At 38.1% G+C, this 18465-nt stretch overlaps 1 protein-coding gene across 1 annotated transcript in view; it reads right to left on the bottom strand.

Moving 5' to 3' along the window:
• Positions 1-15738, bottom strand: part of LOC134541950 (organic cation transporter protein) — a 111621-nt gene extending 95883 nt beyond the window's left edge. The window contains exons 1-4 of the mRNA XM_063385707.1: positions 15564-15738; positions 10363-10541; positions 7271-7514; positions 5907-6013 (exon numbers count right to left, since the gene is read on the bottom strand). Of these exons, the coding sequence (XP_063241777.1) occupies positions 5907-6013; positions 7271-7514; positions 10363-10505 (494 nt within the window). The 5' untranslated portion in view covers positions 10506-10541; positions 15564-15738. The remainder of the gene's footprint in view (positions 1-5906; positions 6014-7270; positions 7515-10362; positions 10542-15563) is intronic.
• Positions 15739-18465: the final 2727 nt, after the last annotated feature.

Raw genomic sequence — 18465 nt, 5'->3', positions numbered from 1 at the left:
TGGCGTATATTGGAGAGATCGAATTTTTTTTCGATCAAATGATCCTCTTTTTTAATTTGTAGATTTGACTCTAGTATTATTGTAAATGGTTCTTGATTTGATTAACGTATTATTCCATACGGTGCATGTATATAAGCGAGTCCTAGACAGCAGGACGCTCAGTTTGTTACTGACGTCGGCGGTGTAAGGATCACCTAGTTTGTTTCTTCTGGTGCATAAGTCGTGTCAATTAGCTGTTCTTGAGACCTCGATGGCATCTTTACCGTCTTTAACGTCGAACTCGGAGGTTGTACCATCGTCTACGGGGACCTTGACGACAGCTACGATGGAGAAGGTGCAGATCCCGTTGGCAACGACGGTGTCAACATTGGAGGAGATTTCAACAGATGTGATACCACCATCATCCGAAGTTTCATCGTCAGCAATGGATTCTTCAACTAATGAAGAGCATACATTACGTCAGTGCAAATACTGTGACGCATCATTTACTATCACCTCAAATGCTCGCAGACATGAAAGAAGCAGTTGTTCTAATAATGTTAAAAGAATACAATTTCAGTGTAATAAGTGCAAAAAACTAATTTCGCGTCTTGATAGCTTACATCTTCATTATAAAAAATGCTCCGAGAAAGTTAAGTGTGAGTATAATGAACATGGTTCTTGTTTTGACTCATGTGTTGTACCGACTGATGAGTCTATATAAGTGAGACCCTGGTGATATGGACTTCAGTCCGTCTCTGGCTGCGGTAATGAACGGATCGGATAGTTAGACTTGTATAACATAATAGACCGGTATCTAGCTATTCTTGAGAACTCGATGGCATCATTACCACTATATATATACCAACCTGGATCGAAGGTCTACCATCATCAGTGCAGAGCACGATGACAACGACGTCTACAGCTACACCTACTCTCTCAGCACAGCAGGAGATTTCGACGCGTGCAACATCTTCCGCAGAGCAGACCTCAAAGGCTTCAGAAGTTAACATGTCAGCAGTGTTACAATGGTTGTCAACAGTTCCAGTGGCATTGATGAAGGAAGGAGCATCCAGCGGTGTTCCATCACCCGACTGCACGTACTGTGAGAAGATCAAAAACTTGAAATTACGGGATTATGTAATACACATTTGTAGTACCATACAACAAGAAGACTGTTGAATCGAGAAATCCACATAACTTTAGTAATTTGTCTGTGTATTTTTTTTGTACTTGTAGTAGTGTAGTATGTATGTAATAAAAGTTTTTTTAAAGGAACTTGCGGTGTTTTTTTTCTTCTCAAACCTGACACTATTGTGGTACTTTTTTAAAGTATTAAAGTTGTTTGGTATCGGCCAAGGATCGAACCAAGGACCTAAGTCGATCCAATCAATCATTATATGGATTACAAATTTATTTAATGAATTTTGGAATTTTTCTCGAATTTCTAGCTAAATAATTATGGATTTTCAAGATGGCGGCCAAATGACAAGATGTCGGGTGTCACAGCAATAATAAATGATTACTGCACTCTAGCGGATAAGAATTAAACTAACATGGCGTCAGCGCACTCTCGCCGACGATACACTGATGATGGCTTCCAGCAGACGAGGACAAGATGGCGGCCATGACGTCATACTACCTGACGATATATATGCTTTGAAAAAAAAAGTGGAGGGAGTCAGTATGCCCGCAGCCACCGCGGGGGAAGGATCGGTAGCCATTTTTATTTTTTTTGCACTCGTCGGGTTTGAACCGAGGACTCCGAGCTCCGTGTTGTAAATGTTTGTTTTTTAAATATTTTACTAAAAATTTTATTATTTAATTTTTTTTTATAATTTTTAAAAAAAAATTTCATTAAAATCGGATAGTAAAAAAGTTAAAGATGGCGGCCGTAACGTAAATTGCAACGGTGACGTCATCATCCAATATGGCCTATAACACAATGACGGAATGTTCGAGAAAACGAAATGACGTCATCCAAGATGGTGGATCCAAGATGGCCGTCGGGGTAAAGGTCAAAGGTCAAAGGTCAAGGTCAAGGTCACATCCTGATAGAGGCTTAACTGAGGCTTGAGTTAAGGATGCTTAAGCCTCTATCAGGACATTTCTAGCCGTTGGGATTTTTAAGGACTAAATCGGGAAATTTTCCCTCGAAACGGGAATTTTTCCCTCGAAAACGGGAAATTTTTTCTTAAAACGGGAAATTTTGAGTCATTTTGAGTCATTTTTGAGGAATTTTGAGGAATTTTTGCCGCCGTGACGTCACAAATCCAAGATGGCGGACACCGGCACCTCGCACCTCAGCCTGAAGCCTGCGCCCGGATGCCCATTCCTATACTACTATGAGTTAGTTTTATAAAATGATAACGATCGAATTCCGGTGACAGCGAGTCTTCATGTAAAACTTAAAATCTTTTAAAAACATTTTCTAATATGAAATCATGAAAACTCATTTGAAATCGAAAGTTATTGACCAGCACTGAATTACATGCTTATAATGATTAAATATTTAATTTTTCGACTATATGTTTCACAAATAACTGCAAAAAAGGATAAATGTGGCAAAGTTGTGGCGTTGGAGCCGCCTCTGGTTGCATTCACTTTCCACCCCGCCATCTCCACTTCGCAACACCCACAGCATTGTGGAAGTAGTGTTTGGCCAAGTCTGATTATGGTTAGTAAGTACTGATTAGAATTTTCGTCTCTAAACACAATCTCTTCAGTAAAATACAGTCTTTTAGACCTGTTCCTACGAGGCAGATACTACACTTTACCAGTGTTTCGGGTGTCCGACCAGCATGGCACTCACCATGGGCGCAAATCTGTACGAATTTCAAGGGGGACTCGCGGAAATTCCCGGTGAAGGGAGGTGGGAGGGGGCGATAGTTTTGCACTTGGGTTCTAACCGACACAAGTCATCGCTGGAAGAGTGCTTGTTTGCAGTAGCGGATCCAGAGGAGGGGCTAAGGGGCTCAAGGCCCCCCTTCCCCAAAAGCATCTGGGTCCACTATTGTTTTAGTATTTGCCATGATAAAGCCTAGCCTCAGCTGGTCAAGCCCCTCCCAAACCAAAATCCTGGATCCCCCACTGCTTGTTTGTTGTATGTATACTGCCCATATTCTGGCCTACGTGCATGCAATATGCAGAAAACGTTTAAAATATACAGAATGTTTTCCATAAAACACAGTTTTGACGCTGATGTCTAGCAAACCTGTTTCACAGTCACGATATTTCAAGCACAAGCGGGCCCCCTCCGTGAGGGGCTTCTTAATTCCAGGGTGGAGGCTGTCCCCCCCCCCCTCCACCTTAGGTATCTAGGTCTATGGCGCTGATATTCAGCTAGACAAAAAGCGGCTTCGCACGGTATCCATGTAGTGTTACATGCGTGGCCAGTAGCAAGCCAGTGGCGGATCCAGGATTTTGGTTTGGGAGGGGCTTGACCCAGCTGAGGCTAGGCTTTATCAAGGCAAACACTGAAACAATAGTGGACCCAGATGCTTTTGGAGGGGGCTTGAGCCCCTTAGCCCCCCTCTAGATCCGCTACTGGTAGCAACCCCGGGTTTATCTAGTGGCAGTTTTCTGTCTACAATGATATGGCTGTCAAGAGACCGAAAGCATAATGTCTCAATTTAAAAAAAAATGTCGCTCTGTGACAGTTCTGCGCATGTATTGTTAAGGCCCGGTGCACACGTGCGGACATTGTCTGTGCGGTGCCGCTGCGGCGCCGGAGATGCGTTCTCGGATTGCTTGACTGATAAGAAGTAATGCACACTCAGCTGCGGCGCCGCACGTCCACTGTGCTTACATTTTTGTCCGTAGATCTCATAGGAACGCTGCGGCGCCGCACGTCCAACTACGTTCCTTAGTACATTGGTGTCAATCGAGCAGTGCACACGTGCGGTCGATTGCCGCAAAGTGAGATGGCAGCATCACGTGAATTTGAAGACATATTAGATGTTGAACTCTTCATCGCAGAAGTTAAAAGTTATCTAGAGATATGGAACGTAGCCGTTGAAGAATACCATGATCGTAATAAAAAAAAAAGAAGTGCGTGGATCAACATGTGCCGTAAATTTTGCGAATCGTTTGACGAAAAGGATGACAAGGAAAAAAAACCGAAATATATAAGTATACATTATACTTTGTTTTAATGAATGCCTATATGTTAATCTATATAAATACAGACAATAAAGTAGTGTATCCAATAAACATTTATATACTAGGTACACAAAGAATACCCATTTACGTTTGTACACATACATCTCGTTAGTCAGCGTCATTCAGGCTGTGCGGTATTTGTCCGTGCTGTGTGAATGTGTTTCTGCGGCAACGTTGCGCGGACAATGTCCGCATGTGTGCACCGGGCCTAAAAGTGATGACGGTACAGTTTTGTGTCGGAACATGCTGCAAGAGAGTTGTATTTTCAATAATACTTAAGTTTAACAAGATTAAGCGACACAACACATACAACCTAACCGAGCTAACCACAGGCCCTCCAGTATCGACATTCTTAGGGATGAGGGTGGGGCATATTTGTGGGTTTAGTCTTTTAATTCAAAAACCCAATATTTTTTCTACTGAACCACTGCTTCATTTCCATAATTTTTTCCCTCCAATACTTGTTCTAGTCTGTCCCCCAACTCACAGCTCTTCATGTCTGAAGGATTTGCTGGTCTCCTCAGTTCGTACACTACGCAGTCTTCTCCAGCCGGCGATCTACACTGCTGTACACTTCCGCTCGCGGTGATATGTCTGCCTTATCTAAGTGGTTGACTTCAGATTCCTCGTGCGGCCACGTGAGCCCTCCACTGGCGCCAAATTGTATTAGTGAAAAGTCCGTTAAGTTTAACTAAACCTACTTGGTACGATCTTTTTATGTCAGCTGATATTCAGAACACAACACGCATCAGCCACTTCCGCAATAACCAGCCGCTCCATGTTGGGCCCTCGAAAAGATACTGCGCAGCTCGAATATGCGCTCTACCGCAACACTGGGCCAAGGTGATCCCAGCTCGATTCCCGGCGGGGTCTAACAGCGATATTTTTCGTAAGCGGAGAACATGGAGGACTTTGGCGTAAACTGGTGGGTTGCCTCCGGTTTAATCTGGTTTCCCTCGCCTATACCGCCCGTCAGTGCTCCGTCCACCATTTCAACACCCCTCACCGTCTGCAACGACACGATGTCGACGAGACCTAGTATCTCGGGCTCTAACGCCATGCAGTTTATTTTTTTTTAATGACATTTCTTAGCCTTAAGGGCTACTGATGTACATTCAATATTATAAATATTACGCATACGTTGTCTGGTTACGGATTCTCTCGTCAAATATTTACCAAGCATTATTTGAGAGCGATAATTGTGAATATTTGCGAGAATTTTTACCCACGACGGAACGGAGAAGGTGTATGTGTTTAGGGCGAGAGGTTGTGTGTGCAAAAAACTAATGTTCCCATTTATCTCTAAAACGGTTTGACCGATTATGATACGGTTTTGTGTAAAAGGTTTCTGATTCATCTGCGATGGTTTTTAGATAGGTCTTATGGATGTATGAACGAGTCTTTCAGTACCCGCCAGAGTTGTGTAACATATAACCTCGGTAACGAGCGAATTCATGTGTTCTCATGTTTCAAATACACTTATAATACGAAACTCTGACATGAAATTGAACGTAGAATTCTTAAAAATAATACCGAGCGTAATCGATATAAGCAAATTGTATTTTTCAACTACATTTCTTGACGCGAGTCACGCGAAGTTTCGGCGACGGCCGCTAGAATTCGCTGCCGTAGCTGTTACGTCGACTATCGAATCATTCCATTTGCAGACCGAAATTTTAAACTATATAATGAAACGGCTCTGATAAAAGCGAAAATAAACTTAAAAATAAAAAAAACGTATCCCCTATTTTGAATGGAGCTCGCACCTGTCGGCCAGGAAGCCGAAGCTGAAGGCGCCGACGAGAATGCCGGCGAAGTGCACGGTCCCCACCATGGACAGCTTCCACTGGTTGTCCGCGCACGTGATGTTCCACTGCCGACCAAACAAACCACACTGCACTCTCTCGTCTTATTCTCACACTGGCGTGCATTCGAACATCTATATTTTTATATACCATTATATATATATATACCATTATATATATATATATATATAATGATTCTGGGGAGGGGGCGAATATACCTCCCATACCCTCCCTGTGTGCGCCCCTGCCACCTATCGATAGCTTCAAAGTGTAGGACATGCTGTTGGCTTTACGTCCCATAACCTACAAAGACGTTAAGGCTGGTGCACACACATTACATAATAATTGTTGTTTAGAATTTAAATATTTTTTTTCTGTCAGATTGACTACAACAGACTATTTAATGGTCTTATAAAAACAAACAAATAATATAATGAAAAATATATTTAAACTAATAATTATTAACAACGGTATTCAAAATAAGACTTCTAATTTTAAGAAGCCCGGTGGTATCAATCTGGCAACAGTGTTCGCCATTTACTCTAGTACCGCAATATATGCGTGAGTCAGACCATAGTAGCGTTCACGCTCGCAGATACGTGGCACGCAATGTGCGTGGCAGAGATCGGGGAAATATACAGATGAAGCATAAGGTCCGATTCCTGACGAGGGGGTGAAGCCAAAAAGGGAGGGGAATTTCAGTGTACTAAACTTACCAATATGGCGGCCGTTTGTTAACAAATTATCAACTGTATAAGGAGGTTAAGTTGGAGAAAAATTTCAATTTATATCATTACATTTGGAATATGAATATATATTTTTTTTGGAACTTTTACTTTTAATATATATGTACATATTAACCAGTATTTTTTCATCTAATTTTCTTCCGAACAGCTTAACTACAGTCGTTAATAAAGGCAGGCTAGAAGAGCTGACACAAACATAAACAAACGTCCACCATATTGGTATGTGGCTCAGATCAGTTGCTGATGCGGACAGCGGCACTGACACTGTCATCACTGCCCGGTCCGCCTGCCTGTCTGTGCCTGTCTGTGGCATCGATCCAGGGGGGCTCGCGGGGTACCTCTTGTTTTGTGTCTGTGTGTGCGTTCTTGATGTGGTTTGGGTGTAAATGATTCTGGAGTCTGTGGTAAGGGGTGGCAGTGGTGGAATGCTGGTCCGAGGTCCGCCAGGGCCCCCGCTGAGCGCTAGCCAGTCTGCGTCTGGGTGTTGTCTTGTAGTCGAGCCATACTGGTGTGTGAAAATCAGACAGACCAAATGGTGTTGGGGGAGGGGGAGGCGGTGGAGCAGCGGAGGGGACTCACGTCGTTGACGATGGTGCGCTCGTCGCGGAAGAGCCAGGCGTCGCAGCGCACGGCGGCCTCGGAGAAGGCGGCGGCGCCGCAGCCGGCGGGGGCGGCGGAGAGGTTGCGGAGCGGCAGGTAGCGCAGGCAGGCGGCGGGCGAGTAGGCGGCGCCGGGGCGCGGGTCGGCGGGGGGCACGGCGCGCGGCAGCCAGGCCGGGGAGAAGTCCGGCGCCGCGGGGTCGTCGCAGCCGGGCACCGCGCACCTGTCGGATCGGTGGCAGGGCACACGTCTACACGTCTTACGTTAGATCAGAGAGTCACAAGTTTCATTATAATCCCTTACAGACTTTATTTTTCAGCGTGTTTTTGACGTATTAAAGTTTATCATCAAAACTGGGGGGTTTATCTGACATTTTTAAGTGTATTTAAGTTAAAAACACTAAGTACAGTAAATTAAAAAATATAAAATAACAAAATTCAGAATAATTGAACCAACTTCAAAGGTCAAGTGCGGACTACACTGGATTATTTTTTTACTATAGTTTTTTTTTCTTCCAAGTTTCAAAGTACTATTGAAAATAAGGGGGGAGGGGAGGGAATATCCCACAATTTCTCCTTTCACTGTACCGCCAATGGTCGAAAAGCCACCGTAATCTAATCTATCACAAGTGCATTACAGTGATACGTGATTTTTCTTTTGAAAGCCTTCGACGCGGCTACAACCCACAAGCCAAGCAACTTCAGGCAATAGCCGCGAAAGCCTGTGATTTTTACTATCAGTGGTGAATACCTACACAATTTTTTTTATCGGGAGGGAAAGGAGAATGAATTTCGAAATAAAAAAATATCAAAATTTAAGAATGTGCATTAAAAAAACTTACATTTCTATCGACAACAACACACTGACATATGGGCCTATAGTAGGTAATGCAGGTGACGTGGCTTCTCACACAGTACTGTCTGCACTGATATTGTACACATTTTTTTCATAACTTCGGGGAGGGATATATCCTCCCTGCGATCACCACTGCTTACTACCACTTTATATTTCCTCGTACATTTAGTATACCTGTCTACTCATTAGTCAGCTAAAATGCGCTAGTCACAGTGATTCGTAGAAAAGCGTGATTTTTCTTGTTTAACAGACGATTCGCGGTCAAAAAATAAGGCAACGCTTTAAGTAGAATATTTACACGGTCTACTATATGCTATCAGAGACTGCCAGAAGACTCACAGATATACGAGTATTTCACAACAAACCTATAACCTTGAACCAATACTTCCATAGCTCGGGGACAGCACTTACTTTATCATTGTTCACCGCCGATACTACAATCATGAAGATTACTCGAAACAACACGCTAACGTCAAAAAATGCACTGGTTTACGGAAGAAGTTTGAAATGAACTCTGTTTGTATGAGCAAAAAAAAAAATTAACATCCAGTTAATATATATTCACACGAGATTTTTTATTAGGTGTATATATATATATATATATATATTTCCTTTACAAAGTATTTTCTGCATAGGAAACACTAAATTTGAAAGTCATTAAATTTTGTAGAAATATTATGTCGTTATCTTTATTTTTCTAAGTAACAAAAAACTGAAGACGCTAAAAACCAGCAAACAATCACTCCTCTGAACTGAATTGTTCAATTGTCTTCCTATTTTAAACCTCAGTATTTTTTTAATAATAGATTACATACACTAAAATTTAATTAATAAGTGAAATGTACAAAAATAAGACAACAGAGGAAACTAACCATATGGATCACGATCTTAACATCTCGTCGATAGCTAAATCATTAGAAACGGTAAATCACGAAAACAGTACAGGATATTTTGGGAAGGAATCGGATCTTGATGTGTATACATGCGAGGAATGGCGACAACTGTATTTTCACATCACGTTAAGGTTCGTCTTTAACATCCATTTTGGATATTTAGTTCTTCGCTAATTGCAGATTTTGACTAAGAAATATTTCGAAAATTATATTGCAGGAGCAATTTAGTATGTGTTACCCCAGCTTTGAGCGTCTTCCGTTTTATTTGCTCTGCGGATATGTATGTACCTACTTACCACACTCACGTGACTTTCCTCGTAGTGATCTTCTGGCATGATCAACCTAACCTAACCTAACCATAAACAACAATTATTATATTTTTGGTGACCACGCGGGTATTCTCACGCACAGGTAAGCGAGCGTCGAGGGACCCAGACTTGCCCCCGGGACTCGTCGCGGCAGCAGCGGCGGTCTCCCGGGGTCATCGTCCTCGGATGGCTTCCCGGCGAACACTCGCCCACGGCCGCCCAGGACGGTCCCAGGGCCCTGAGCCTACCGGGGCCCCGCGCCGATGTTTTTAGTTTTTATTTATTTTTGTTTGTCCAGTGTTCCGTTTTAAAAAAAAAAATGGACATTAATGGGAAAAGGAAAATTAAACTGTTATTATCTTGTAACTTTATGTGCTGGTCAATACATATTTCAATTCATGAGTTCGTATTAGAAAAATTTCAAGGATTTTATTGCCATGTATAATGATGTGATTGTACCGGAAGTTTGCTCCTAAACATTTAAAAACCTGACCCGAGGATAATTTACCAGGAAAGAATAACAAAACATCCTAAGACAAATGAACAAACCCACTGTCGCAATTTAAGTTCCAGGTTGGATTTAAGAATTTTAAAATAAATTATTTTTCAAATTTTCCGACGGAGGGCCCTGCAAAGTTTAGGGCCACTGCTGGCTGCCGCTTCACTCGGGTCCCGTTCTCTAAGTCTAAACTACTGAACACGTCCAGCGACCAGATGACCTGCGATGTATTACAAAATTTAAGACAGATTAATAGGTCACCTTGGCGTTTAAAAAAATATTTACAAACGTAATTGTATCTTCCATATATATATATATATATATATATATATATATATATAATATCTATTAAAAATACAAACTTTTCAAAAAGCAAAGCAACTGTACTTGAAATATGTGTCACAATATTAATTTCAGTATTGTAATTTTTTCGTGTCTACATTAGTTTGGCAGTAGATTGATTGCTTCATACGTTTCCGAACGCACGCGACGCACCACACCACCGCAGAGACTCACCTGTAATCTGGCACGCCAGCCGTGAAGACGTAACTCAGGCTGTTGGCAGCACCGAACATCACAGGCAGGCAAATCAGGAAGTAGTTGATGATCTGGAAGCGACCAAACTCGCCAATCTCATCCAGCACCTCGTCGAAATCCATGATGTTCTTTCGGAGCAAAACTTTTTCCTGTATTTTCTGAAATAAAACATATTACCCCTGTTGTATTTTACTTATTTACAACTATGGCTTATTTTTATATTAATCACATAGGCATAAAACCTGTTTCAATTAGATCATATCTCTTTATTTTGAAGTTTAGCGCTACTTCATATTAAATAATATAAAAACAGGCAAACAAAACATTCCAACTCACTATCCACCAGTCAATGACCATATTTGAACTTTCCATAATAATCTGTTAATTTTTTCTAACATGAAACTTTTTTTAAGAAATTTGGTTAAATGGTTATCCACAAATTCTCGTTTTAAGCATATATATTAATTAGAATTTTGTAATTTACCTAGATACTAAACAGTGTTTATATATATACACACTAGCGGATCCAACAGACGTTGATCTGTTTCAAACGATTTAAATTTGAAAATTTACAAGAAATTTCCCTGAATCTAATCGCCCGGTCGAACTGAAATAAAAATAAAATATTTTTGAATATTCGATAACGCGATCACAGCGCTTCCTACCGGATCCAATGTAAAACATCCAACGTTCAACAACAACATTAATTAAAAATATTATTTATCGTATTGAATTATGAATCTACACCATTCTTTAATCCACCTGAACACACACTTTAAAGTGGACCCGACAGACGTTGTCCTGTTCAAAAGTTGTAAATCCAAAAATTATAATTTTTTTAATAAACTATAAATTAAAAATATAAAACTTCAATTTTAACTATACTTTAAACTATAATTACTATAAGTAATTTTTATTTTATAAATGTTATAATTTATTTTACTAACTTATATTTTTATTTTCAAAGAGGCGTTCAATACGTCATAAGTTACATAGAATAAAATGAGAACTGACAATTTAAAATTGTAGGTTAAGTTGAGTGTTATTGAATGCACGACTATACATAATTAAAAGTAATGAAAAATCGTGTAAAATACTCACTTAAATACTGCAACTTATATATTTTGCACAATGTATATTTTTTTATTACACTTTAAAACGTAGAATAAAATGAGAACTGACAATTTTAATTTGTAGGTTAAGTTGATTTACGTATTGAATGCACATGTATGCATCATTAAAATTACGAAAAAAATAATGTAAAATACTAACTTCAATACTGCACCTCACAAATTTTCACAATGTATATTTTTAATTACACTTTAAAATGTTATTTGAATAAATAATAATATAATATTCTCGATAAACAATTCTATTTTAATTTTAATGTAATAACAACAATTCATAGAATCCATCCAAAGATTAACAACAATTTATAAATAAAAATTAATTAAATAAACATTTTCCAGTGGAGACATAATTTTTTCACACTCCCACGATAAGTTCATGCAATAAAAAAAATCAATCTGGAAACTCACGCGGGCCCTCTGGTGCGCGGGCCCCTTCCTCCCCCCCCCCCCCCTTGCTTTAATAAAAATGTCGCTGGATAACTTTAACAATTTGCGAACTCCAACCTCTAAGGGTGAAAAAGGGTGAATATGGTTTAAGGATAGATAATTATAACTCCGAATATAACGAAGCATAAGAAAATTAATTGGTTACCAATAATAAACAAACAAACATTACCAACTAAAAGTTTACCACTTTTCGAAATTCAAATTCTAAGGGGTGTAAAAAGGATGAATATGGTTTTATGGTAAATATTATAGCTCCGATTCTAATCAATAATATTAAAATATATTGGATACCAATAATAAATATACGTAAACCAACAACTACAAGTTTACCAGTTTGCGAAAATGAAACCCTAAGGGGGCTAGAAGGGGTAGGTATGTTTTCAAAACGAATAATGAACACTTCCGGTTCAATTAGAACTAAAAGTATGAAGTAATCAAAAAACAACTTGTACTTAGAGTTAAGTATTGCATTTTGTTTATTTATTGAAATTCGTCTTTTAAGTTGGTGAAAAGGGTGTAAGTTTTTATTTATTAAAAAAAACGTATCCCCAAAACTAATTAACTAAGACGTAAATTATTTTGTAAGAATACTAAAAATAATATTCTACATATTAATTTACAAGATTACGCTCCTAAGGGATGTAAAAGTGTTAAGTTTGGTTTAAATAAAATAAATGCAGAAATCTGAATCTACTAGCTCTAAGGGTAAGAAATTAAGAATGACCAACAAGCATATAGAGTTAACAAATTTTCCGAATTTCGACTTTGACGTTGTGAAATGGGTGCAAGGTTTGTTTTATCATAAAAAAACGCATATCTCCATAGCAAACAAAGGTAAGAAACTGAGCATGAATAACTCAAACAATTAATTACGAAGACGGCTTTTACTATTGTTTGATATTCGGCCCCAAAGGCAATGCAACGGGAGCACGTTGATTTTATAGTACCTAATAAATCATATCCAACCACATTATGGGGGTAAGAAACTGAGAAATAATAACGTACATTATTATGATTTAATAGCCTGTTTTTTACCTTTACCATTCTCTATATTCGATCGCAAAAGGGGTGATTAGGCGGTCAATAATTTATTTATAAAGGTCGTATCTCTGATGCCAATCAAGAGGGATGAACGTTATGCCGTATGCTTTATAAACATGAAACATCTATGAACTCTTTTTCACTACATGCTGAAGTTCTACGTTTTAAAGGGTGAAATATTTAATTTTTTTTAACATTAAAAAACTAATGTATTCTGACCAAATCAAAATGAATTTAAGATACTGTAAATTATTAATAAACATACATTAAGCTACTTTCATCTAACGTTCTCCGACGTGGCACACCTTAAATTATTTAAAAAATAATTAAAAATTATGTAAACCACTAAATTAGTATTGTCAATATAATTTTCAATTTCAATATAAATGTTAGTTTATTATAATTATTTGGAATTTACTTTTGCGGTAAAGAAAGGGATGAGATTGGTTTTATTTGGTTAACAGATATTGCCATATTTATTTACTTCTGAATTTTTACATATGTATCCCGATGTGAAAAGAGTAAAGGGGTTAAATTTTTACGAGTTTTTTTTAACACGAAGTATATTGAAAAATAACTAATTCGTTAGATAGTAAATTTGTTATCTGTGCTCAACATTTAAAATAAAGATGTGATTGTATCATAATCTTAAATTAATGGAGGTATTTATAATAAAGTTGAATTATTTAATTATTCTAAGCATATGGGCCCTATTTAACCATAATTAATGCAAGTGTTGGTGTAAACGATTGCATAAACTTAATTAAAATTAAATAGGTGTGTGTATAACAATAATTTAAATTGTATACCTCATGACATAAAAAAGAGGTAAGTTTGATTTTATCAATGTAAAAAATATCCTCGGACACACTAAAACAGAAGTTATAAAATCAAACAATCTATACTAAAAATTAAAAAGGCCTATGGACAATTACTTTAAAAAAATAATTTTTAAAATATTTTGTTATGAATTAAATTTTATATGCACCTGACAATATACGGTGTCCATTTCTTTACTAAAAATGGTTGGAACAATAAGGTACTCATACATTTTTTTCAATGGTAAGATATCAGTAATATTCTGAAATTTCGCAAGCGAAGCTGCGGGGTATTAGCTAGTTTATTATACTCAGGTGACGTATTGTATGTGTGTGCCGACTGCCGAGAACTAGTTTCAGTAAACATTAATTAAAGACACTATTGGGGAGAGACATTGTGTATGGCAATATTTCAAGTAGGCAATCATTAACTCCAAAGAAGGGAAGGTCGAAGCGAAATCCAAATAAATGATAATTCACATCAACCAACTTTCCAGTGTCAGTACTACCGTCGTGTTGATATCTCTATCAGAAGATTAACAAATAGATAATTTTTTCTGTTGATCAGCTTCAATAATTTTAAAACCATCATCAAATTGATATTATTAATAAATATTGTCCAAAATAAATCATGCACGAAGACTACAAAGCTGTAGTCATTAAAAAAACACTATTCTGAAAATCATAGAAATAATAATTTAACCCGGGGTGCCCACAAGGGGGGGGGGGGGGGGTTAACGACGCAGACTGCGTCATTAAAATTTCAGGGGGGGGGGGGGTTAAAAAACGAGAAAAATGTATATATTATTTACATAATTATAGCTTCTAATGTGAAAATACGTTTCTGGTGCTTTGATAATTAAAAGGGATCTTGTAAATCAAATTGGCAACCCCGCACTTTCCTCAACAAAAGCAGTTTGGCATATGTCGGTTCAGGATGGAAATATTACCTGATATGACCAAAATTATAATCAGTTTTAATTAATGCAAAATGTGATAAAATATAATACTAAAAAAGTATAATATTATAAAATAATTGAGTAAATCATTGAGAAAATGGCATAAAAAATTTCGGGGGGGGGGGGGAGGGGGAGGGGCGCATCATTAGGTTAGGGGGGTAGTCATAGTGTTTGGGGGGGAGGGGGGCACCTCTGATTTAACTACGGTAATAATAACTACACTAAAGATCAAACTACATTTTATCTTCTAGATGATTTACGTTACCTATTGGGTTTTATAATTTTCGTCTAAAAATTTAGTATGTAGTTTTTTAGCATCAGTAAAACATAAATAGTAGAAAGACAGAACAGTTTGTTATTTTCTTCAAAATACGATATTTCTTCTTGATTTCTATTACAAAAAAAAATACATTGTGAGTTACTTCGGTAAAAATCGAACATTACAGACAAAATCCCAACCGTTGCTTTGTAAATTAAATTTTAAAAAATCGCTCTATATATGTAATTACCACAGGGAGATTAAATTAATGTTTAATTTTTTTTTTTTTTTTTAGTAAAATTACCTATTCGCTTAATGTGTTTTAAAACTCACATGGCACTTTTATTAAAACTTAAAATTATTATGTTAGTATATTTTTTTTATTAATTTAACATTCAAGACGGCACGATCCATTATTGTAAATGAAATCAACCATATCAATTCATTTACGAAAATATATAATCCATAACGCAAAAAAGCAGAAGTGCTAATTTATTGTAGAACTACACAATACATTAACACGTACCTTGAAAATAACGTCTGTCCTGAATGTCTGTTGTAAGCAAGTGCACGCGAACTTGTCGTAGCGCACATGTACACCGCGTTGTTTTCGCGATACGGTACTTCACCTTACGCCAACCGGCATGCTACCCGCAAAGTTTGCAATATGGGACGCAGACGTGATACACTTTACGTCACAAGCCAAGAACGATTGAAACGAACAATACGTACATGTGCTGCTACCTACCTTAACTTTATAATATAGTAGTGACATCTGTGAACGCTTTGAGAACTAAACCAGAGACGGATGGAAATAACTACATTTGTTACCTAATAGATGGCTACGTTAAGAATTGACGACCGTTGTTTAAATACTAGTTCCATATCCACATGGTGAGAAAATATTTTTAAAAATGACTTAAGAGCAATATTTTAATGATTTATTATATTTACATTTGGCGTTATGTGTACACCTGGTTTATAACGTATTTTTACGAACGAGAAAGGTTTTACATTCTTAAGTTGGCCTTTTTGTTTTCCTATTACTTTGGTAGCAATTCCTAATTCTTAAATAGCACCGGTTCAAAAACTTTTATTCAAGTTGATATATAAGCTATAACAAGAGTAAAAATGAAAAATGTGTTAGCGATAGTAAAGCCAAACCAGCCGAACTGTTGGCAAGCAACCACGGGACATTTTCTCTTCTCAATTTAGTGGTTAGAAGATCCACCCAGTGCTTTCTTATAGACCACAAAAATAGTATAGAATTTTTAATATGGTGCAACAGCTGTGTCCCTTTCTACTGGCTGCACCTATCTCGTTTATAATCCCGCTTCATGCTACCCCGTGTTGCGTAGGTACCTATACGTCGCATTTGTTAAAATGATTATTTAGTCAAACTTTAGGAACTTAGGTCGTATGGTGACTTAAAAATTACGTTCCATGCAAAAACCAAACTAGCAAATGATCATATTTTTAAGTAACCTATATATATATAATCTTGAAGCGTTACGTTTACATAAACACTTAAGTAGCAAGTCTTTGCATAGGTGTGATTTTATGAATTAAGAGGAAAGTAGCCTATTAGATTAAGTATAGATATTATGCACGCTAAATGTGACGCGATCCCCGCTGCCTGTTTAAGTTTTATAATTAAATATGAATGTTTGAAAAGATCTCAGGGTTTTTAACGGGGGTTCGGACTCGTGGCTGCAGGCAGGAGTGCGTCTCGGATTTTGAAAATTACGTTCATAAATTACCTGGGCTGTTTAGGCCACCCAGGACGCCTTGTAAATAACTAATAAACAGATTACCGAAACACTGCACTTTATTCAACGTTGATACACTGATTGGTCCTGTTACTGGCCGCGTCCGTTGTCGAACCGCTGTGACACACGTATACACGTGGGCGAACAAATACGCGCGACCAGGGTAGATTGCAAAGTGAAATCAACGGGTTGAAGCGGTGGCTACGTGTCTCTGAGTAAGATTCAGCACACAGTCACGGAATTATGGTTGCAACAAATTATGTAGAAAAGTAAACGAATAGCGGAAACCCTGTGATTAGGGCGGTTTGCAGTCTAGCCTGCGACAAAAACTAAAGTCTCGAAAAGTTATGCGATCACGTCAGTGAGCTACGTACGCGTAAAGTCTCAATGCGTGGCAAGATAGTCACTTACAAAACACGTTACCAATTACACTAAAACACGAAGAAAGTTACAATATGAAAGTTATTCAGTCTTTCACAAGATTCTCGACGATAACAATTAATTGGCTACTGAAGCCGAAAACTGCGTGCCAATATTACGCTGTCCTTCAACTGGACATGGCCTTACGTATTAAGTTAAAGATCCCTGTAGGGAATAATTATTAAGTTAAGAATCGTACGAAGTATCGTGCGATTGAAGTGGGGTCGGCGCCGAGCTGATCGAAAGGTTTGTAGAAACTTACACTATTGCTGAAATGTTGAAGAGAAACTAGAAGTGCTGGCCCGACGTTCGCGGAGCGTCCGACCCCTGAGAGCCCCCGACGAAGACTGAGCGCGAGGCCGCCCGGCGGCCTCGCGCCTAAACGCGGGGAACGCGGGAAAACCGACCCGACCAATTTTGGACTTAGAAACAAATTATACAACATATGCTTATAAGACAATTAGACATAATTTCCCTTACATGAACCCTTCTTTTAAATTGTTATTAATTTGGTTGTTCTAATTAACAAAATAATCAAGTGTTAAGTTAGGCGCATTGCTACACCCGGCCGGGCGCTGTCGTCGTCGCGGCGTTCGTTGCGGTGCACTTTCTTACACTTTGTGAAGATCACGCTCGGGCGTGTTCGCCGCACTTCGGAGCCAGTGTTGTTGTGGCATAACGACCTTTGCGGACCAGAGGGAGCACCGGCGGTTGGCGTCAAATGTTATTACAATTTATGTATGAATCGTTTAGGTCAAGCGGTTAGATCTTAGCCATTCATTATGAAATAAATTATGATTGGCTACATTTTGTCTGCATCTACATAAGAAAAATAAATCAATGAATTTACAGGTTCACACTCTCAGATCATAAACAAAATGAATTTGTACTATGTAACGCCCTCAATATTACAAATAAAAGAGTAGCTATATTATTGCCAATTGAAACAATAAATTACCAAATCCATGTCGAAGGAATATATGAATTTCAATTGTACTATTAGTAGTTATTAAGTTCAAATACCACTATTACTTTATTGTTCGACCGGTCAAAACTACTAAGAAATTGTTAATAAGATAAAACTAAATTAATTTATCTTGAATAATTTGTAACTAATTATTTCGTGGATGCATTTTTATATAAATGGGATATTGCCAGCTAGTTCTATAGCTATACAAAAATTATATATATACGGAAAAGTACCATAACGGAAATCTGCCATAAGTTCAAAGGATGAGG

The sequence above is a fragment of the Bacillus rossius genome (genome assembly GCF_032445375.1).
Source record: "Bacillus rossius redtenbacheri isolate Brsri chromosome 4 unlocalized genomic scaffold, Brsri_v3 Brsri_v3_scf4_2, whole genome shotgun sequence".
In the NCBI taxonomy this organism is placed as follows: domain Eukaryota; kingdom Metazoa; phylum Arthropoda; class Insecta; order Phasmatodea; family Bacillidae; genus Bacillus; species Bacillus rossius.
This window is presented reverse-complemented; position numbering and strand designations above follow the sequence as displayed.